Raw genomic sequence first — 24050 nt, 5'->3', positions numbered from 1 at the left:
AGGGTCGCTAATCTTACTCACACAGCTACCTCATTGCGCCTCTTTTTTTCTTTGCGTCATGTGCTGTTTGGGGAGGGTTTTTTGGAAGGGACATCCTGCGTGACACTGCAGTGCCACTCCTAGATGGGCCCGGTGTTTGTGTCGGCCACTAGGGTCGCTAATCTTACTCACACAGCTACCTCATTGCGCCTCTTTTTTTCTTTGCGTCATGTGCTGTTTGGGGAGGGTTTTTTGGAAGGGCCATCCTGCGTGACACTGCAGTGCCACTCCTAGATGGGCCCGGTGTTTGTGTCGGCCACTAGGGTCGCTAATCTTACTCACACAGCTACCTCATTGCGCCTCTTTTTTTCTTTGCGTCATGTGCTGTTTGGGGAGGGTTTTTTGGAAGGGCCATCCTGCGTGACACTGCAGTGCCACTCCTAGATGGGCCCGGTGTTTGTGTCGGCCACTAGGGTCGCTAATCTTACTCACACAGCTACCTCATTGCGCCTCTTTTTTTCTTTGCGTCATGTGCTGTTTGGGGAGGGTTTTTTGGAAGGGACATCCTGCGTGACACTGCAGTGCCACTCCTAGATGGGCCCGGTGTTTGTGTCGGCCACTAGGGTCGCTTATCTTACTCACACAGCGACCTCGGTGCAAATTTTAGGACTAAAAATAATATTGTGAGGTGTGAGGTATTCAGAATAGACTGAAAATGAGTGTAAATTATGGTTTTTGAGGTTAATAATACTTTGGGATCAAAATGGCCCCCAAATTCTATGATTTAAGCTGTTTTTTAGTGTTTTTTGAAAAAAACACCCGAATCCAAAACACACCCGAATCCGACAAAAAAAATTCGGTGAGGTTTTGCCAAAACGCGGTCGAACCCAAAACACGGCCGCGGAACCGAACCCAAAACCAAAACACAAAACCCGAAAAATTTCAGGCGCTCATCTCTACTAAACAGTAACTCTGACTTCACAATGCACTCAGCAGCAGGCAGATAGACAGTACCACCATGACATCACAATGCATTCAGCTGCAGGCACTTAGGCAGTACTTCTGTGACATTACAATGCATTCAGCTGCAGTCAGATAGACAGTACTTCTGTGTCATCACAATGCTTTCAGCTACAGGCAGCTAGACACTGCCACTGTGACATCCCAATGCATTCAGCTGCAGACAGCTACACAGTACCTATCAGCTACAGGCAGCTAGACAGTACCGCCGTGACATCACAATGATTTTATCTGCAGGCAGCTAGACAATATCTCTGTGACATCACAATGCATTCAGCTGCAGGCAGCTAGGCAGTACTACCATGATATCACATTGATTTTAGCTGCAGGCAGATAGACAGTACCTCTGTCACATCCACAATGTATTCAGATGCAGGCAGCTAGAAAGTACCTCTGCGACATCACAATGCATTCAGCTGCAGGCAGCAAGACAGTACCTCTGGGACATAACAATGCATTCAGCTGCAGGCAGCTAGACAGTACCACTGTGTCATCACAATGATTTCAGCTGCAGGCAGCTAGACAGTACCACCATGACATCACAATGCATTCAGCTACAGGCAGCTAAGCAGTACCTCTGTGACATCACAATGCATTCAGCTGCAGGCAGCTAAACAGTGCCACCATGACATCAAAATGCATTCAGCTGCAGGCAGCTAGGCAGTATCTCTGTGACATCACAATGCATACAGCTACAAGAAGCTTAACAGTACCTCTGTGACATCACAATGCATTCAGTTGCAGGCAGCTAAACAGTAACTCTGTGACTTCACAATGCACTCAGCAGCAGGCAGTTAGACAGTACCACCATGACATCACAATGCATTCAGCTGCAGGCAGCTAGACACTGCCACTGTGACATCCCAATGCATTCAGCTGCAGACAGCTACACAGTACCTATCAGCTACAGGCAGCTAGACAGTACCGCCGTGACATCACAATGATTTTATCTGCAGGCAGCTAGACAATATCTCTGTGACATCACAATGCATTCAGCTGCAGGCAGCTAGGCAGTATCTCTGCGACATCACAATAAATTCAGCTGCAGGCAGCTAGACAGTACCACCGTGACATCACAATGCATTTAGCTGCAGGAAGCTAAACAGAACCCCTGTGATGTCACAATGCATTCCGTTGCAGGCAGCTAGAAAGAACCTCTATGACATCACAATGCATTCAGCTGCGTGACATTACACTGATTTCAGCTGCAGGCAGCTAGATAGCCCCTCTGTCACATCCACAATGTATTCAGCTGCAGGCAGCTAGAAAGTACCTCTGCGACATCACAATGCATTCAGCTGGGGTGAGAAAAGTCTAAGGGGTCTATTTTAGTAAATAGACCCCTTAGACTTTTCTCACCCCAGCTGAATGCATTGTGATGTCGCAGAGGTACTTTCTAGCTGCCTGCAGCTGAATACATTGGATGGAGATAAAGTTGCTGGAGATAAAGTACCAGGCTGTGTTTGAAAAATGACAATCAGGAGCCGACTGGCTGGTACTTTATCTCCAACGACTTTATCTCCATCCAAGGCTTAGTAAATAGACCCCTAATTGTCATAGGGGGTTAAAGTTAAAAAGATTTCATTTCTATTAGTGAAAGAAGAAACTACTTCTCTTAATGTGTATTGCCAGTTACTGCATTTGTATTTCGGTTTTCAAGTACTGCTTTTCTGCTTTGCTTTCTGTACTACTCTTATATGTCACTGTGAGCGTATGAGTTGTCAGATTACTTTCGGAACCTCCCTTTACTTCATTCAGTGTCCGATCTCCTGGAGGACAATGCTGATTAAAGCAGGAACATGCTGAACTTTTAGTAGCCATTCCCCAGCCAAATAACAGTGTCCAACTGTGCAGTAACACCATGGAAACCTCAGCACATACTCTCTCTCTCTGAGTACTGTGGCCACTCTGTAATTCATGGCTTTGAATCGGGAAAGAAGACACAACAGCGTAATGTGTTTTTGTTTTTTGCTCTCCTCTTTAATTCTTCTTTTTGAAGTACCTGTTTCAGTTAAGTAACAAATAACTTACATCCATTAATAACTGCCAGAGTGAGAACATGAATATATTTATTTTTTAAAAATTCAAAGGATACACATTATACTTTTTTTTACTAATTGTATCCAATTAAATTTATATATTTTGGGATTAATGCATTAAACATACATTACACTGTATACACAATGTGACTTCCAATAGCTTTAGTACCTATTTGTTATTCTCTATTATTCATTTTATAAAGTGAAATGCGTAATCAGAATGCGATTATCAGTATTATCTGGTAAGACATTTAGACATCTCTACTAAAGAATACTAATAAGAAAATATTTAGAAATTAATAGCAATCCGGCATTAATGCTTGCATTCTAAATGAGATGCCTCACTTACCAGATTTTCGCTAAGAGGTGAGGATATGCCATGATTGGCAATGCAATGCAAGAGCCATAACTAGGGGTGTGCGACTAGTACAGCCACACAATCACCGGCCACCGACCCTTGCTTCTGGCAAGCAGGTTCCCTGGAAAGTCTCAGCAAGATAGTACTTCTTATTACAAGCAGCTAGGGTGCGCAGTCTAGAACCCCTCCCCCTATATATTCCATATTTTGTGTAGTAATAATAATAATAAGAATAAGAATAATAATTAAAAATAATTAAAAATGTATATATGTACACTTGAAGGTAGAGATTCGTTCAGTCTGTATCCCCCCCACCTTCCTCTAATTGTTTTCAACAAGGGAACTAGCATCTGACTGCACATTTAATTAGGCATAATCAATGTAAGTCCTCTTTATAATTATCTAGTGTCAGTTTTGTGGTGAACATTGGGGCGTGGGGCCACCTACGGGCATCACCACTTAACACTTATATTAACCTTTTATATCACTTTCTTTGTTTGTTATCGATGTATTATTTCACAAAATTTTCACTCTTATAGCACTCATAACACTTCACTGCTATTTGTCATTTGTATGATGCCCTGGGGGGGGGGGGGGGGGGGGATTGGCTGGGCTGGGCTGGTGAACTCCTAGAATGTTAGGGGCTTGCCGATGACCAGGGGTGGATTTAGAGGTCAGGCCTTAGGCGCATTGTTGCCCGTCATCCCCCTCCCTCCCTAATCACGTCACAGTTCCCTTAATTTCCAGGCCAGTCTGGATGCCTTGGGTCCACCAAAACAGGCCAAACCTCACCCCACTACCAGATTCCGGACCACAATTTGCCAACCATTGTCCCACTCCCATCAGTTGTAAAATAAAGTATTTAAAAAAAAGTCGTAATGACAAAAAAGAATCACCTGACCTCATCAGACTTGTGTGCCGCACCCAGCAAGTGCTGCCTAGGCACGTGTGTAGTGGGAAATCGACAACTGCCAATGAGCTGACCTGGACGATGGTGGGCAGGCCCATAACCTTGGCCAAATTTATGCTAACAAACCTCTTATATGCTATTTAATTGTAATATACAACACTGTGCAAAACTTCTAGGCAGGTGTGGAAAATAATAGAGATGAGCGGGTTCGGTTTCTCTGAATCCGAACCCGCCCGAACTTCATGGTTTTTTTCACGGGTCCGAGCAGACTCGGATCCTCCCGCCTTGCTCGGTTAACCCGAGCGCGCCCGAACGTCATCATGACGCTGTCGGATTCTCGCGAGACTCGGATTCTATATAAGGAGCCGCGCGTCGCCGCCATTTTCACACGTGCATTGAGATTGATAGGGAGAGGACGTGGCTGGCGTCCTCTCCATTTAGATTAGAAGAGAGAGAGAGAGAGAGATTGACCTGATTTACTGGAGCTTAGGAGTACTGTAGAACTGTAGAGAGTGCAGAGTTTACTAGTGACTGACCACAGTGACCACCAGACAGTGCAGTTTTATTTAATATATCCGTTCTCTGCCTGAAAAAAACGATACACACAGTGACTCAGTCACATACCATATCTGTGTGCACTGCTCAGCCCAGTGTGCTGCATCATCTATGTATATATATCTGACTGTGCTCAGCTCACACAGCTTATAATTGTGGGGGAGACTGGGGAGCACTGCAGTGCCAGTTATAGGTTATAGCAGGAGCCAGGAGTACATATTATATTAAAATTAAACAGTGCACACTTTTGCTGCAGGAGTGCCACTGCCAGTGTGACTGACCAGTGACCTGACCACACTGACCACCAGTATAGTTAGTAGTATACTATATTGTGATTGCCTGAAAAAGTTAAACACTCGTCGTGTGACTTCACTTGTGTGGTGTTTTTTTTTTTATTCTATAAAAAACTCATTCTGCTGACAGACAGTGTCCAGCAGGTCCGTCATTATATAATATATACCTGTCCGGCTGCAGTAGTGATATATATATATTTTTTATATCATTATTTATCATCCAGTCGCAGCAGACACAGTACGGTAGTTCACGGCTGTAGCTACCTCTGTGTCGGCACTCGGCAGTCCATCCATAATTGTATACCACCTACCCGTGGTTTTTTTTTCTTTCTTCTTTATACATACATACTACTACATCTCTTTATCAACCAGTCTATATTAGCAGCAGACACAGTACAGTACGGTAGTCCACGGCTGTAGCTACCTCTGTGTCGGCACTCGGCAGTCCGTCCATAATTGTATACCACCTACCCGTGGTTTTTTTTTCTTTCTTCTTTATACATACATACTACTACATCTCTTTATCAACCAGTCTATATTAGCAGCAGACACAGTACAGTACGGTAGTTCACGGCTGTAGCTACCTCTGTGTCGGCACTCGGCAGTCCGTCCATAATTGTATACCACCTACCCGTGGTTTTTTTTTCTTTATTCTTTATACATACATACTACTACATCTCTTTATCAACCAGTCTATATTAGCAGCAGACACAGTACAGTACGGTAGTCCACGGCTGTAGCTACCTCTGTGTCGGCACTCGGCAGTCCGTCCATAATTGTATACCACCTACCCGTGGTTTTTTTTTCTTTCTTCTTTATACATACATACATACTACTACATCTCTTTATCAACCAGTCTATATTAGCAGCAGACACAGTACAGTACGGTAGTTCACGGCTGTAGCTACCTCTGTGTCGGCACTCGGCAGTCCGTCCATAATTGTATACCACCTACCCGAGGTTTTTTTTTCTTTCTTCTTTATACATACATACTACTACATCTCTTTATCAACCAGTCTATATTAGCAGCAGACACAGTACAGTACGGTAGTCCACGGCTGTAGCTACCTCTGTGTCGGCACTCGGCAGTCCGTCCATAATTGTATACCACCTACCCGTGGTTTTTTTTTCTTTCTTCTTTATACATACATACTACTACATCTCTTTATCAACCAGTCTATATTAGCAGCAGACACAGTACAGTACGGTAGTTCACGGCTGTAGCTACCTCTGTGTCGGCACTCGGCAGTCCGTCCATAACTGTATACCACCTACCCGTGGTTTTTTTTTCTTTCTTCTTTATACATACATACTACTACATCTCTTTATCAACCAGTCTATATTAGCAGCAGACACAGTACAGTACGGTAGTCCACGGCTGTAGCTACCTCTGTGTCGGCACTCGGCAGTCCGTCCATAATTGTATACCACCTACCCGTGGTTTTTTTTTCTTTCTTCTTTATACATACATACTACTACATCTCTTTATCAACCAGTCTATATTAGCAGCAGACACAGTACAGTACGGTAGTTCACGGCTGTAGCTACCTCTGTGTCGGCACTCGGCAGTCCGTCCATAATTGTATACCACCTACCCGTGGTTTTTTTTTCTTTCTTCTTTATACATACATACTACTACATCTCTTTATCAACCAGTCTATATTAGCAGCAGACACAGTACAGTACGGTAGTCCACGGCTGTAGCTACCTCTGTGTCGGCACTCGGCAGTCCGTCCATAATTGTATACTAGTATCCATCCATCTCCATTGTTTACCTGAGGTGCCTTTTAGTTGTGCCTATTAAAATATGGAGAACAAAAATGTTGAGGTTCCAAAATTAGGGAAAGATCAAGATCCACTTCCACCTCGTGCTGAAGCTGCTGCCACTAGTCATGGCCGAGACGATGAAATGCCAGCAACGTCGTCTGCCAAGGCCGATGCCCAATGTCATAGTACAGAGCATGTCAAATCCAAAACACCAAATATCAGTAAAAAAAGGACTCCAAAACCTAAAATAAAATTGTCGGAGGAGAAGCGTAAACTTGCCAATATGCCATTTACCACACGGAGTGGCAAGGAACGGCTGAGGCCCTGGCCTATGTTCATGGCTAGTGGTTCAGCTTCACATGAGGATGGAGGCACTCAGCCTCTCGCTAGAAAAATGAAAAGACTCAAGCTGGCAAAAGCAGTAGCACCGCAAAGAACTGTGCGTTCTTCGAAATCCCAAATCCACAAGGAGAGTCCAATTGTGACGGTTGCGATGCCTGACCTTCCCAACACTGGACGTGAAGAGCATGCGCCTTCCACCATTTGCACGCCCCCTGCAAGTGCTGGAAGGAGCACCCGCAGTCCAGTTCCTGATAGTCAGATTGAAGATGTCAGTGTTGAAGTACACCAGGATGAGGAGGATATGGGTGTTGCTGGCACTGGGGAGGAAATTGACCAGGAGGATTCTGATGGTGAGGTGGTTTGTTTAAGTCAGGCACCCGGGGAGACACCTGTTGTCCGTGGGAGGAATATGGCCGTTGACATGCCTGGTGAAAATACCAAAAAAATCAGCTCTTCGGTGTGGAGGTATTTCACCAGAAATGCGGACAACAGGTGTCAAGCCGTGTGTTCCCTTTGTCAAGCTGTAATAAGTAGGGGTAAGGACGTTAACCACCTCGGAACATCCTCCCTTATACGTCACCTGCAGCGCATTCATAATAAGTCAGTGACAAGTTCAAAAACTTTGGGTGACAGCGGAAGCAGTCCACTGACCAGTAAATCCCTTCCTCTTGTAACCAAGCTCACGCAAACCACCCCACCAACTCCCTCAGTGTCAATTTCCTCCTTCCCCATGAATGCCAATAGTCCTGCAGGCCATGTCACTGGCAATTCTGATGATTCCTCTCCTGCCTGGGATTCCTCCGATGCATCCTTGCGTGTAACGCCTACTGCTGCTGGCGCTGCTGTTGTTGCTGCTGGGAGTCGATGGTCATCCCAGAGGGGAAGTCGTAAGACCACTTTTACTACTTCCACCAAGCAATTGACTGTCCAACAGTCCTTTGCGAGGAAGATGAAATATCACAGCAGTCATCCTACTGCAAAGCGGATAACTGAGGCCTTGGCATCCTGGGTGGTGAGAAACGTGGTTCCGGTATCCATCATTACTGCAGAGCCAACTAGAGACTTGTTGGAGGTACTGTGTCCCCGGTACCAAATACCATCTAGGTTCCATTTCTCTAGGCAGGCGATACCGAAAATGTACACAGACCTCAGAAAAAGAGTCACCAGTGTCCTAAAAAATGCAGCTGTACCCAATGTCCACTTAACCACGGACATGTGGACAAGTGGAGCAGGGCAGGGTCAGGACTATATGACTGTGACAGCCCACTGGGTAGATGTATGGACTCCCGCCGCAAGAACAGCAGCGGCGGCACCAGTAGCAGCATCTCGCAAACGCCAACTCTTTCCTAGGCAGGCTACGCTTTGTATCACCGCTTTCCAGAATACGCACACAGCTGAAAACCTCTTACGGCAACTGAGGAAGATCATCGCGGAATGGCTTACCCCAATTGGACTCTCCTGTGGATTTGTGGCATCGGACAACGCCAGCAATATTGTGTGTGCATTAAATATGGGCAAATTCCAGCACGTCCCATGTTTTGCACATACCTTGAATTTGGTGGTGCAGAATTATTTAAAAAACGACAGGGGCGTGCAAGAGATGCTGTCGGTGGCCAGAAGAATTGCGGGACACTTTCGGCATACAGGCACCACGTACAGAAGACTGGAGCACCACCAAAAACTACTGAACCTGCCCTGCCATCATCTGAAGCAAGAAGTGGTAACGAGGTGGAATTCAACCCTCTATATGCTTCAGAGGTTGGAGGAGCAGCAAAAGGCCATTCAAGCCTATACAATTGAGCACGATATAGGAGGTGGAATGCACCTGTCTCAAGCGCAGTGGAGAATGATTTCAACGTTGTGCAAGGTTCTGCTGCCCTTTGAACTTGCCACACGTGAAGTCAGTTCAGACACTGCCAGCCTGAGTCAGGTCATTCCCCTCATCAGGCTTTTGCAGAAGAAGCTGGAGACATTGAAGGAGGAGCTAACACGGAGCGATTCCGCTAGGCATGTGGGACTTGTGGATGGAGCCCTTAATTCGCTTAACAAGGATTCACGGGTGGTCAATCTGTTGAAATCAGAGCACTACATTTTGGCCACCATGCTCGATCCTAGATTTAAAGCCTACCTTGGATCTCTCTTTCCGGCAGACACAAGTCTGCTGGGGTTGAAAGACCTGCTGGTGAGAAAATTGTCAAGTCAAGCGGAACGCGACCTGTCAACATCTCCTCCTTCACATTCTCCCGCAACTGGGGGTGCGAGGAAAAGGCTCAGAATTCCGAGCCCACCCGCTGGCGGTGATGCAGGGCAGTCTGGAGCGACTGCTGATGCTGACATCTGGTCCGGACTGAAGGACCTGACAACGATTACGGACATGTCGTCTACTGTCACTGCATATGATTCTCTCACCATTGAAAGAATGGTGGAGGATTATATGAGTGACCGCATCCAAGTAGGCACGTCACACAGTCCATACTTATACTGGCAGGAAAAAGAGGCAATTTGGAGGCCCTTGCACAAACTGGCTTTATTCTACCTAAGTTGCCCTCCCACAAGTGTGTACTCCGAAAGAGTGTTTAGTGCCGCCGCTCACCTTGTCAGCAATCGGCGTACGAGGTTACATCCAGAAAATGTGGAGAAGATGATGTTCATTAAAATGAATTATAATCAATTCCTCCGCGGAGACATTGACCAGCAGCAATTGCCTCCACAAAGTACACAGGGAGCTGAGATGGTGGATTCCAGTGGGGACGAATTGATAATCTGTGAGGAGGGGGATGTACACGGTGATATATCGGAGGATGATGATGAGGTGGACATCTTGCCTCTGTAGAGCCAGTTTGTGCAAGGAGAGATTAATTGCTTCTTTTTTGGGGGGGGTCCAAACCAACCCGTCATATCAGTCACAGTCGTGTGGCAGACCCTGTCACTGAAATGATGGGTTGGTTAAAGTGTGCATGTCCTGTTTTGTTTATACAACATAAGGGTGGGTGGGAGGGCCCAAGGACAATTCCATCTTGCACCTCTTTTTTCTTTTATTTTTCTTTGCGTCATGTGCTGTTTGGGGAGGGTTTTTTGGAAGGGACATCCTGCGTGACACTGCAGTGCCACTCCTAAATGGGCCCGGTGTTTGTGTCGGCCACTAGGGTCGCTTATCTTACTCACACAGTCAGCTACCTCATTGCGCCTCTTTTTTTCTTTGCGTCATGTGCTGTTTGGGGAGGGTTTTTTGGAAGGGCCATCCTGCGTGACACTGCAGTGCCACTCCTAGATGGGCCCGGTGTTTGTGTCGGCCACTAGGGTCGCTAATCTTACTCACACAGCTACCTCATTGCGCCTCTTTTTTTCTTTGCGTCATGTGCTGTTTGGGGAGGGTTTTTTGGAAGGGACATCCTGCGTGACACTGCAGTGCCACTCCTAAATGGGCCCGGTGTTTGTGTCGGCCACTACGGTCGCTAATCTTACTCACACAGCTACCTCATTGCGCCTCTTTTTTTCTTTGCGTCATGTGCTGTTTGGGGAGGGTTTTTTGGAAGGGACATCCTGCGTGACACTGCAGTGCCACTCCTAGATGGGCCCGGTGTTTGTGTCGGCCACTAGGGTCGCTAATCTTACTCACACAGCTACCTCATTGCGCCTCTTTTTTTCTTTGCGTCATGTGCTGTTTGGGGAGGGTTTTTTGGAAGGGACATCCTGCGTGACACTGCAGTGCCACTCCTAAATGGGCCCGGTGTTTGTGTCGGCCACTACGGTCGCTAATCTTACTCACACAGCTACCTCATTGCGCCTCTTTTTTTCTTTGCGTCATGTGCTGTTTGGGGAGGGTTTTTTGGAAGGGACATCCTACGTGACACTGCAGTGCCACTCCTAGATGGGCCCGGTGTTTGTGTCGGCCACTAGGGTCGCTAATCTTACTCACACAGCTACCTCATTGCGCCTCTTTTTTTCTTTGCGTCATGTGCTGTTTGGGGAGGGTTTTTTGGAAGGGACATCCTGCGTGACACTGCAGTGCCACTCCTAAATGGGCCCGATGTTTGTGTCGGCCACTAGGGTCGCTAATCTTACTCACACAGCTACCTCATTGCGCCTCTTTTTTTCTTTGCGTCATGTGCTGTTTGGGGAGGGTTTTTTGGAAGGGACATCCTGCGTGACACTGCAGTGCCACTCCTAGATGGGCCAGGTGTTTGTGTCGGCCACTAGGGTCGCTTAGCTTAGTCATCCAGCGACCTCGGTGCAAATTTTAGGACTAAAAATAATATTGTGAGGTGTGAGGTATTCAGAATAGACTGAAAATGAGTGGAAATTATGGTTTTTGAGGTTAATAATAATATGGGATCAAAATGACCCCCAAATTCTATGATTTAAGCTGTTTTTTAGGGTTTTTTGAAAAAAACACCCGAATCCAAAACACACCCGAATCCGACAAAAAAAATTCGGTGAGGTTTTGCCAAAACGCGGTCGAACCCAAAACACGGCCGCGGAACCGAACCCAAAACCAAAACACAAAACCCGAAAAATTTCAGGCGCTCATCACTAGAAAATAATGCTGCAAAGTAAGAATGCTTTCTAAAAAAGAAGTGTTAATAGTTTCTTTTTATCCCCCCCCCCCCCCCCTTGATAAAGTCCGCAGGATGAAACGTGTCGGGGATCCTGACTGCACCTCACCTCTAAAGGTAGGCACCTTATTTTATGAGTTCCTTTTTTATATCTTATAAATATTGCATATTGATCAATTTTTTTAAGAAAGCAGTCATTTTTAAACTGTCATTGTACAATTTGTCTGTTTTTACTCTCTTTTGACCTTTTTTTTAGATTTTTCTGTCTCCTATTGTTTTAAATAAATATGTTATACTCTTCATATACTGTTATAGTGTGTGCCAGAGGTCACCCTAAACACCCTATCTCTATTTCACGTTTCTTTTTATCAATTAACAAAATGCCAAGGGAATGAACAGAAGAGAAATCTAAATGAAATCAGTCTGATTGGCTCCAAATTTTTTCTGCAGCAGAACAATGACCCCAAACATACAGCCAATGTCATTAAGAACTATATTCAGCGTAAATAAGAACAAGGAGTCCTGGAAGTAATGATATGGGCCCCACAGAGCCCTGATCTCAACATAATCGAGTCTGTCTGGTATTACATGAAGAGACAGAAGGATTTGAGCCAACCTACAACTATGTATCTGTGGTTGGTTCTCCAAGATGTTTGGAACAACCTCCCTGCTGAGTTGCTTCAAAAACTGTATGCAAATGTGCCTAGAATTGATGCTGTTTTGAAGGCAAAGGGTGGTCACACCAAATATTGATTTGCTTTAGATTTCTCTTCTGTTCATTCACTTTTCATTTTGTTAATTGATAAAAACAACTATTAACACTTCTATTTTTTGGAGTATTCATACTTTGCAGCATTACCTGCCTAAAACCTTTGCACAGCCCTATATATTTAAATTTTGAGTAGTAATGTTTGCAAAGTGCACCTGCATCCTTTTTTTCTACATGTAGTACTCTAAATCTCAGCAGGTAAGCACCTCTCATGAGACGCAGCTAGGATGTTCAGTCTTGAGCCCCTCCCTCTATATATTCCATATTATGACTGGAAAGGGAACCAGCAGCCAGGATAGCTGTGGTCAGCGCTGCACTTACAGGTGTTGCTGGCCTCTGCCCCCTCTATGCAACGTAATGATGTCATGCACGCAATGTCAAGACATAAGTCGCTCATAGGGTGGCCGTAACATGGCGCATTTGAGCACTGTTATGGTGCTGTGCAGGGCTAGGCACATTTCTGTCACACCTGGGACTGACGGGGTGTAAATAGACTTGTAAAGGGGCATTTTCAGACAGGAAATGTGATACTCTTTATTTTATATACGTATATATACATATATATTTTTGTTAAGGGGGGGGAATGTCTGTATTGGCCTCCGTTTTATGGGCGCGGTCCGGCCAACGCAGGCATGGTCGGACCGTGCAGGGGGCAGGCCCAGCATCCTCTACGGACTACGAGAAAAGGATTTACCGGCAGGTAATTAAAATCCTATTTTCTCTTACATCCTAGCGGATGCTGGGGTCCACATTAGTACCATGGGGATGTACCAATGCTCCCAGTACGGGAGGGAGAGTGCTGAGGTTCCAGCAGAACAGATTGACCAAACTCTAGGTCCTCAGAGGCAAAAGTATCGAACTTGTAGAACTTAGCAAATGTGTTCGACCCTGACCAAGTAGCTGCTCGGCAAAGCTGTAAAGCCGAGACACCCCGGGCAGCCGCCCAGGAAGAACCCACTTTACGAGTAGAGTGGGCCTTAACACATTTTGGACACGGCAAACCTGCTGACGAATAAGCATGCTGGATAGTAAACCTGATCCAGCGAGAAATCGTCTGCTTAGAAGCAGGACACCCAACCTTGGGGTAAATTTACTAAGATGGGAGTTCTATTTCAGATGGGATGTTACCCATAGCAACCAATCAGATCCTACTTCTCATTTATCTAGCACCTTCTAGAAAATAATACCTGGAATCTGATTGGTTGCTATGGGCAACATCCCATCTGAAATAGAACTCCCATCTTAGTAAATTTACCCCCTTGTTGGGTTCATAAAGGACAAATAAAGCGTCCGACTTCCTGTGACGAGAAGTTCTTTTCACATAAATTTTCAAAGCCCTCAACACATCCAAGGACTTTGAAGTAATTGAGGAGTCAGTAGCCACTGGCACCACAATAGGTTGGTTGATATGAAAGGCTGACACAATCTTCGGAAGAAATTGCTGACGCATTCTGAGCTCAGCCCTATCTTCATGGAAAATCAAGTAGGGGCTCTTGCATGACAATGCCCCCAATTCTGACACACGTCTAGCAGATGCCAATGCCAACAGTGTGACCGCCTTCCACGTAAGAAACTTGACGTCCACCTCCTGCAAAGGTTCGAACCAATCCGATTGCAGGAACTTCAGCACCACATTAAGATCCGCAGGTGCCGTAGGAAGCACAAAAGGTGGATGGATATGCAGAACCTCAGGGAGGGCAGCCAATTGTTTCTGTAAGAAAATGGACATGGCCGAAATCTGAACCATTAGGAAGCCCAAGCTGAGGCCCACGTCCCCACCTGCTTGCAGAAAGAGGAGAAACCGTCTCAGTTGAAACTCCACCGTTGGAAACTTCTTGGATTCACACCAAGACACATACTTTTTCTAAATCCGATGGTAATGTTTAGACATAATTCCCTTCCTAGCTTGAATCAGGGTCCACCGTTGGAAACTTCTTGGATTCACACCAAGACACATACTTTTTCTAAATCCAATGGTAATGTTTAGACGTAATTCCCTTCCTAGCTTGAATCAGGGTAGGAATGACCTTTTTCGGAATGCCCTACCGAGCTAAGATCTGGCGTTCAACCTCCATGCCATCAAACGTAGCCATGGTAAGTCTTGATAGGCGAACGGCCCCTGTTGCAGAAGGTCCTCGCGAAGAGGAAGAGGCCTCAGATCCTCCAGCAGTAATTCCAGAAGATCCGCGTACCAAGCCCTCCTTGGCCAGTCCGGAGCAATGAGGATCGCCTGAACTCTTGCTCTTTTTATTAGTTTGAGAATCCTTGGGATGATTGGAAGTGGAGGGAACACATAGACTGACTGGAACACCCAATGAGTTACCAGTGCGTCCACCACCACTGCCTGTGGGTCTCTCAACCTGGAACAGTACCTCCAAAGCTTCTTGTTGAGGCAAGAGGCCATCATATCTACCTGAGGTACACCCCATCGGCTTGTCACCTCTGCGAACACCTCCGGGTGGAGGCCCAATTCTCCTGGATGGAGATCGTGTCTGCTGAGGAAGTCCGCTTCCCTGTTGTCCACTTCCGGAATGAAGATTGCTGATAGCGCCACTGTGTGCTTTTCTGCCCAGAGGAGGATTCCTGTTATCTCTGACACTGCCGCTCTGCTCTTCGTTCCGTCCTGTCGGTTTATGTAGGACACTGCCGTTAAGTTTGCAGCCACCAGAGGAGTGAAATTCTGGCTTTCGGTGACAGGCGTATCCGCCGGTGCATGTGAAGGTGTGATCCTGACCACTTGTACAGGAGATCCAGCTGGAAGAACCTTACATGGAATCTTCCATATTGTAGAGCCTTGTAGGAGGCCATCATCTTCCCCAGAAGGCGAATGCACTGATGAACCGACACCCGGGCTGGCTTCAAGACATCCCGAACCATTGATTGGATCACTAATGCTTTCTCCACTGTTAGAAACACCCCCTGCACTTCCGTGTCGAGTATCATCTCCAGGAAGGGCAGTCTCCTTGTCGGCTCCAAATGTGACTTTTATCAGCAGATCGTCCAGATATGGAATATGTTCACACCTTGCCTGCGAAGGAGTAGCATCCTCTCTGCCATGACCTTGGTGAACACCCTCGGTGCTGTGGAGAGGCCAAACGGCAGTGTCTGGAACTGATAGTGACAATCCAGCAGCGCAAATCGGAGATAAGCCTGGTGAGGCAGCCAGATTGGAATGTGAAGGTACGCATCCTTGATATCCAGGGGTACTAGGAATTCCCCCTTTTCCAGACCTGAGATCACCGCTCTCAGAGACTCCATCTTGAATTTGAACTCCCTCAAATAGGGGTTCAATAACTTTAGGTTTAATATCAGCCTTACCGAACTGTCCGGTTTCGGTACCACAAACAGATTTGAGTAATAACCCTTGTGTTTTAGGTGAGGTGGAACTGGAACAATAACATTTGTACGGACCAATTTTTGAATGGCTTGCCTTTCGGTCAGGGAAACTGGTAAGCCTGATTTGAATAATCTGTGAGGTGGGAGTTCCTGAAACTCCAGTCTGTAGCCCTGGGTAACAATGTCTGTTACCCAGGGGGTCTAGGCATGATGACGCCCAGATGTGATTGAAATTTTTTAGTCTCGCTCCCACCTGCCCGATCTCCAGGCTGGGAGGTTCACCGTCATGCTGAAGATTTTGAGGAAGCAGAACCTGGTTTCTGTTCCTCAGAACCTGTTGGTGCAGGTTTTCTGGATTTTCCCCGACCACCCCTAAATAAGGTGGAAGGGGATTTGGATTTTTTTTATTTTGCGGTCCGAAAGGACTGCAGTGTAGACGTAGGTGCTGCTGAGGGGAGAAAGGTCGACTTACCCGCAGTTGCCGTGGAGATCCATGCATCCAATGCATCCCCAAAGAGAGCCGGACCTGTGAAGGGTAGGTTCTCCACACTTTCCTTGGATTCTGCATCCACAGTCCATTGGCGTAGCCAGAGTCCTCTGCGCACTGAAACCACCATGGAAGTAGCACTTGCATTCAGCATGCCAAGGTCCTTCATGGCCTCCACCATGAACCCAGTAGAATCCTGTATGTGACGCAAAAACAATTCAATGTCACACCTAGCCATAGTATCTAATTCCTCTAGTAATGTGCCTGACCACTTTACTATGGCTTTAGAAATCCACACACAAGCAATAGTGGGCCTTAAAGCCACGTCTGTAGCAGTGTATAGTGAGTTGGGCGTAGTGTCAATCTTGCGGTCAGCTGGCTCTTTTAGAGCGGTTGAACCAAGGACAGGTAAAACCACCTTTTTAGACAACCTAGAAACAGAAGCGTCTACTATAGGTGGGTTTTCCCACTTCTTTCTATCCTCCTCAAGGAATGGGAAAGCAATGAGAATTCTTTTAGGGATCTGGAATTTTTTCTCTGGGTTATCCCAGGATTTTTTAAATAAAGAATTTAACTCCTTAGAGGCCGGGAAGGTGTGCGAGGATTTCCTATTTTCCGTAAAATAAGATTCCTCTACTTGTTCTTCTCAGAAATATGTAAAACATCCCGAATGGCTTCAATCATTAGCTGCACCCCCTTAGCAAGGGATGCATCACCTCCCTGCATATCCCCATCACCGTCCCCTGTACCAGAGTCTGTATCAGTATCAACTTGCATTATCTGGGCAAGTGTACGCTTCCTTGGGTATTTAGGTGGGTTAGTAGAGGAAGTAGTGGGAGCTGAATGCTGCAACCCCTCTACAGATTTTCTCAAAAACTGCGTCTCTTTCTCATTATGGGACATCCTTGATGAAATCTAGGATATCATTCCTCTTAAAGAATCCGCCCATGGGGGTTCAGATTCAGAAGGCTGGGAAAGCACATTGCAGTCCTGAGTACATGGAATAGACTCCTCTAGAGAAGATACACATTCTGCAGCACATGACACAGAGCCCTTAGACATGGTAATGTGGATATATACACTCACACACACATACCGGAAAATGTCAGACACAGTTTCCCCCAGAGTACCTTCAGAGAGTCACAGAGTATAAGGAGGCGCTGATTAATCAACCTTAAAAGGTTGAATAGTACTAACTACACTCTCTTCCCCCTGTCTATAACACCCTGGTGCCGCAGTAACTGGAGTTATGTGGGGTTCAGTGCTCCCTGTCAGCATCCTGTTCAGCGTTCTGCAGGGAGAAAATGGCGCTGGTGAGTGCTGGATCTGCTCTGAGAAGAAGCCCCGCACCCTGTAATGGCGCGTGGCTTCCCGCACAATGATTATACTGGTCTGAGGTCTCATGGTGCTAACAGCGGGATTAGCCCCCGTTAGCTATTTACACCAGTGTTAGGGTGATCTTGCTGGCCCAGGACGCCCCTCAGCAGCGTCTACATACACATTGCTGAGCCTGTATGGAGCGCAGCCTGCCAGAGCTGCGCTCCCACCTTGTGTCACCATTCCCGCCGGCGACTCGCTAACCGAGCCACCGGCACTGTACTCACCGCTCTTTTTCTTCTGGCTCTGTTAGGGGGTGGCGGCCATGCTGCGGGAGTGAGCGGTCGCCTCGTGGGCTTGCGATCAGCACCCTCAGGAGCTCAGTGTCCTGTCAGCGGAGATAGAGAACCATTAACTTCTAGAGTTGGTTCCTACTCCCCCCCTAAATCCCACGAAGAAGGGAGGCTGTTGCCAGCAGCCTCTCTGTACCTAACACTCTTAGAAAGAAAAAAAAAACTAGAAAAACTCCTAAGAGCTCCACTAGCTGTGACCGGCTCCTCCGGGCACATTTTCTAATCTGAGTCTGGTAGGAGGGGCATAGAGGGAGTAGCCAGCCCACACTATTAAACTCTTAAAGTGCAAGTGGCTCCCAAGGGACCCGTCTATACCCCATGTTACTAAATGGACCCCAGCATCCTCTAGGACGTAAGAGAAACAGCAATGTTGCTAATTATATTTACTATTGCATTTTCACAAACTCACCAGAACAAACTGATTAACTTGGACAAATAGATCCTCCACTTCCTTGTCTTGTAACTCCTTTTCCTCTTGTTTCAGCTCTTTGCAGGCACCCAAGTAATGGCGCAGCCACTCCAGTTGTGTCTGTCTGTCAGGGAACAACCGATAATCTGGCTCACTCACACCTAGAAATGTAGGCAGAGGGTACAGCATAATCACTTACCTCTGCAGTGCCACTACTTTAGATAGTAACCCCACACATCATGTAGCTTTTATGCAGTCTATATTAACAATGTTTGTGCAACATACTCCATGGTGGGCAGTGGAGGGACAGTCTTAAAATGTAATGTTTAGTTGGCAGAGTGATTATTTGCAATATATAGTTAGGTATATGTGCAATGGCTGTAATTTCTGGTTATATATGTACAATATATGGCTGGCAATAGGGGTTGTTATTAGTGTCAAATATATGGCTGACTATGGGGGCATTAATTTGTACAATACAGTATATAGCTCTGGGAATGGAGGGTCAGGTATGATCTCTGAACATATTAATTATGATGAGGAAACCTCATATTCCTATTACAGGTATAAACTAGAGATGAGCGGGTTCGGTTCCTCGGAATCCGAACCCGCCCGAACTTCAGCTTTTTTTACACGGATCCGAGCGACTCGGATCTTCCCGCCTTGCTCGGTTAACCCGAGCGCGCCCGAACGTCATCATGACGCTGTCGGATTCTCGCGAGGCTCGGATTCTATCGCGAGACTCGGATTCTATATAAGGAGCCGCGCGTCGCCGCCATTTTCACACGTGCATTGAGATTGATAGGGAGAGGACGTGGCTGGCGTCCTCTCCATTTAGATTAGAAGAGAGAGAGTGAGATTGAGACAGAGACACTTGATTTACTGGAGCTTAGGAGTACTAGAGAGTGCAGAGTTTACTAGTGACTGACCACTGACCAGTGACCACCAGTGCAGTTTTATTTAATATAATCCGTTCTCTGCCTGAAAAAAACGATACACAGTGACTCAGTCACATACCATATCTGTGCTCAGCCCAGTGTGCTGCATCATCTATGTATAATATCTGACTGTGCTCACACAGCTTAATTGTGGGGGAGACTGGGGAGCAGTTATAGGTTATAGCAGGAGCCAGGAGTACATATTATTAAAATTAAACAGTGCACACTTTTGCTGCAGGAGTGCCACTGCCAGTGTGACTGACCAGTGACCTGACCACACTGACCACCAGTATAGTATACTATATTGTGATTGCCTGAAAAAGTTAAACACTCGTCGTGTGACTTGTGTGGTGTTTTTTTATTCTATAAAAAACTCATTCTGCTGACAGACAGTGTCCAGCAGGTCCGTCATTATATAATATATACCTGTCCGGCTGCAGTAGTGATATATATATATTTTTTATATCATTATTTATCATCCAGTCGCAGCAGACACAGTACGGTAGTTCACGGCTGTAGCTACCTCTGTGTCGGCACTCGGCAGTCCATCCATAATTGTATACCACCTACCCGTGGTTTTTTTTTCTTTCTTCTTTATACATACTACATCTCATTATCATCCAGTCTATATTAGCAGCAGACACAGTACAGTACGGTAGTCCACGGCTGTAGCTACCTCTGTGTCGGCACTCGGCAGTCCATCCATAATTGTATACCACCTACCCGTGGTTTTTTTTTCTCTTCTTTATACATACTACATCTCATTATCATCCAGTCTATATTAGCAGCAGACACAGTACAGTACGGTAGTCCACGGCTGTAGCTACCTCTGTGTCGGCACTCGGCAGTCCATCCATAATTGTATACCACCTACCCGTGGTTTTTTTTTCTTTCTTCTTTATACATACTACATCTCATTATCAACCAGTCTATATTAGCAGCAGACACAGTACAGTACGGTAGTCCACGGCTGTAGCTACCTCTGTGTCGGCACTCGGCAGTCCGTCCATAATTGTATACCACCTACCCGTGGTTTTTTTTTCTTTCTTCTTTATACATACTACATCTCATTATCATCCAGTCTATATTAGCAGCAGACACAGTACAGTACGGTAGTCCACGGCTGTAGCTACCTCTGTGTCGGCACTCGGCAGTCCATCCATAATTGTATACCACCTACCCGTGGTTTTTTTTTCTTCTTTATACATACTACATCTCATTATCATCCAGTCTATATTAGCAGCAGACACAGTACAGTACGGTAGTCCACGGCTGTAGCTACCTCTGTGTCGGCACTCGGCAGTCCATCCATAATTGTATACCACCTACCCGTGGTTTTTTTTCTTTCTTCTTTATACATACTACATCTCATTATCAACCAGTCTATATTAGCAGCAGACACAGTACAGTACGGTAGTCCACGGCTGTAGCTACCTCTGTGTCGGCACTCGGCAGTCCGTCCATAATTGTATACCACCTACCCGTGGTTTTTTTTTCTTTCTTCTTTATACATACTACATCTCATTATCATCCAGTCTATATTAGCAGCAGACACAGTACAGTACGGTAGTCCACGGCTGTAGCTACCTCTGTGTCGGCACTCGGCAGTCCATCCATAATTGTATACCACCTACCCGTGGTTTTTTTTTTCTTCTTTATACATACTACATCTCATTATCATCCAGTCTATATTAGCAGCAGACACAGTACAGTACGGTAGTCCACGGCTGTAGCTACCTCTGTGTCGGCACTCGGCAGTCCATCCATAATTGTATACCACCTACCCGTGGTTTTTTTTTTCTTCTTTATACATACTACATCTCATTATCATCCAGTCTATATTAGCAGCAGACACAGTACAGTACGGTAGTCCACGGCTGTAGCTACCTCTGTGTCGGCACTCGGCAGTCCGTCCATAATTGTATACCACCTACCCGTGGTTTTTTTTTCTTTCTTCTTTATACATACATACTACATCTCTTTATCAACCAGTCTATATTAGCAGCAGACACAGTACAGTACGGTAGTCCACGGCTGTAGCTACCTCTGTGTCGGCACTCGGCAGTCCATCCATAATTGTATACTAGTATCCATCCATCTCCATTGTTTACCTGAGGTGCCTTTTAGTTGTGCCTATTAAAATATGGAGAACAAAAATGTTGAGGTTCCAAAATTAGGGAAAGATCAAGATCCACTTCCACCTCGTGCTGAAGCTGCTGCCACTAGTCATGGCCGAGACGATGAAATGCCAGCAACGTCGTCTGCCAAGGCCGATGCCCAATGTCATAGTACAGAGCATGTCAAATCCAAAACACCAAATATCAGTAAAAAAAAGGACTCCAAAACCTAAAATAAAATTGTCGGAGGAGAAGCGTAAACTTGCCAATATGCCATTTACCACACGGAGTGGCAAGGAACGGCTGAGGCCCTGGCCTATGTTCATGGCTAGTGGTTCAGCTTCACATGAGGATGGAAGCACTCAGCCTCTCGCTAGAAAAATGAAAAGACTCAAGCTGGAAAAAGCACAGCAAAGAACTGTGCGTTCTTCGAAATCCCAAATCCACAAGGAGAGTCCAATTGTGTCGGTTGCGATGCCTGACCTTCCCAACACTGGACGTGAAGAGCATGCGCCTTCCACCATTTGCACGCCCCCTGCAAGTGCTGGAAGGAGCACCCGCAGTCCAGTTCCTGATAGTCAGATTGAAGATGTCAGTGTTGAAGTACACCAGGATGAGGAGGATATGGGTGTTGCTGGCGCTGGGGAGGAAATTGACCAGGAGGATTCTGATGGTGAGGTGGTTTGTTTAAGTCAGGCACCCGGGGAGACACCTGTTGTCCGTGGGAGGAATATGGCCGTTGACATGCCTGGTGAAAATACCAAAAAAATCAGCTCTTCGGTGTGGAAGTATTTCACCAGAAATGCGGACAACATTTGTCAAGCCGTGTGTTCCCTTTGTCAAGCTGTAATAAGTAGGGGTAAGGACGTTAACCACCTCGGAACATCCTCCCTTATACGTCACCTGCAGCGCATTCATAATAAGTCAGTGACAAGTTCAAAAACTTTGGCCAACAGCGGAAGCAGTCCACTGACCAGTAAATCCCTTCCTCTTGTAACCAAGCTCACGCAAACCACCCCACCAACTCCCTCAGTGTCAATTTCCTCCTTCCCCAGGAATGCCAATAGTCCTGCAGGCCATGTCACTGGCAATTCTGATGATTCCTCTCCTGCCTGGGATTCCTCCGATGCATCCTTGCGTGTAACGCCTACTGCTGCTGGCGCTGCTGTTGTTGCTGCTGGGAGTCGATGGTCATCCCAGAGGGGAAGTCGTAAGCCCACTTGTACTACTTCCAGTAAGCAATTGACTGTTCAACAGTCCTTTGCGAGGAAGATGAAATATCACAGCAGTCATCCTACTGCAAAGCGGATAACGGAGGCCTTGGCATCCTGGGTGGTGAGAAACGTGGTTCCGGTATCCATCATTACTGCAGAGCCAACTAGAGACTTGTTGGAGGTACTGTGTCCCCGGTACCAAATACCATCTAGGTTCCATTTCTCTAGGCAGGCGATACCGAAAATGTACACAGACCTCAGAAAAAGAGTCACCAGTGTCCTAAAAAATGCAGCTGTACCCAATGTCCACTTAACCACGGACATGTGGACAAGTGGAGCAGGGCAGGGTCAGGACTATATGACTGTGACAGCCCACTGGGTAGATGTATGGACTCCCGCCGCAAGAACAGCAGCGGCGGCACCAGTAGCAGCATCTCGCAAACGCCAACTCTTTCCTAGGCAGGCTACGCTTTGTATCACCGCTTTCCAGAATACGCACACAGCTGAAAACCTCTTACGGCAACTGAGGAAGATCATCGCGGAATGGCTTACCCCAATTGGACTCTCCTGTGGATTTGTGGCATCGGACAACGCCAGCAATATTGTGTGTGCATTAAATATGGGCAAATTCCAGCACGTCCCATGTTTTGCACATACCTTGAATTTGGTGGTGCAGAATTTTTTAAAAAACGACAGGGGCGTGCAAGAGATGCTGTCGGTGGCCAGAAGAATTGCGGGACACTTTCGGCGTACAGGCACCACGTACAGAAGACTGGAGCACCACCAAAAACTACTGAACCTGCCCTGCCATCATCTGAAGCAAGAAGTGGTAACGAGGTGGAATTCAACCCTCTATATGCTTCATAGGTTGGAGGAGCAGCAAAAGGCCATTCAAGCCTATACAATTGAGCACGATATAGGAGGTGGAATGCACCTGTCTCAAGCGCAGTGGAGAATGATTTCAACGTTGTGCAAGGTTCTGATGCCCTTTGAACTTGCCACACGTGAAGTCAGTTCAGACACTGCCAGCCTGAGTCAGGTCATTCCCCTCATCAGGCTTTTGCAGAAGAAGCTGGAGACATTGAAGGAGGAGCTAACACGGAGCGATTCCGCTAGGCATGTGGGACTTGTGGATGGAGCCCTTAATTCGCTTAACAAGGATTCACGGGTGGTCAATCTGTTGAAATCAGAGCACTACATTTTGGCCACCATGCTCGATCCTAGATTTAAAGCCTACCTTGGATCTCTCTTTCCGGCAGACACAAGTCTGCTGGGGTTGAAAGACCTGCTG

At 46.4% G+C, this 24050-nt stretch overlaps 1 protein-coding gene across 1 annotated transcript in view; it reads right to left on the bottom strand.

Moving 5' to 3' along the window:
* ETNK2 (ethanolamine kinase 2) overlaps nucleotides 1–24050 on the bottom strand; it is a 195774-nt gene that overhangs the window by 25073 nt on the left and 146651 nt on the right. Inside the window, exon 6 of the mRNA XM_063955257.1 lies at nucleotides 18491–18651. Within this exon, the coding sequence (XP_063811327.1) occupies nucleotides 18491–18651 (161 nt within the window). The remainder of the gene's footprint in view (nucleotides 1–18490; nucleotides 18652–24050) is intronic.

The sequence above is a fragment of the Pseudophryne corroboree genome, chromosome 2 (assembly GCF_028390025.1).
Source record: "Pseudophryne corroboree isolate aPseCor3 chromosome 2, aPseCor3.hap2, whole genome shotgun sequence".
In the NCBI taxonomy this organism is placed as follows: domain Eukaryota; kingdom Metazoa; phylum Chordata; class Amphibia; order Anura; family Myobatrachidae; genus Pseudophryne; species Pseudophryne corroboree.
Note: the sequence above shows the minus strand (reverse complement) of the source record. Positions and strands in the feature narration are given on the sequence as shown.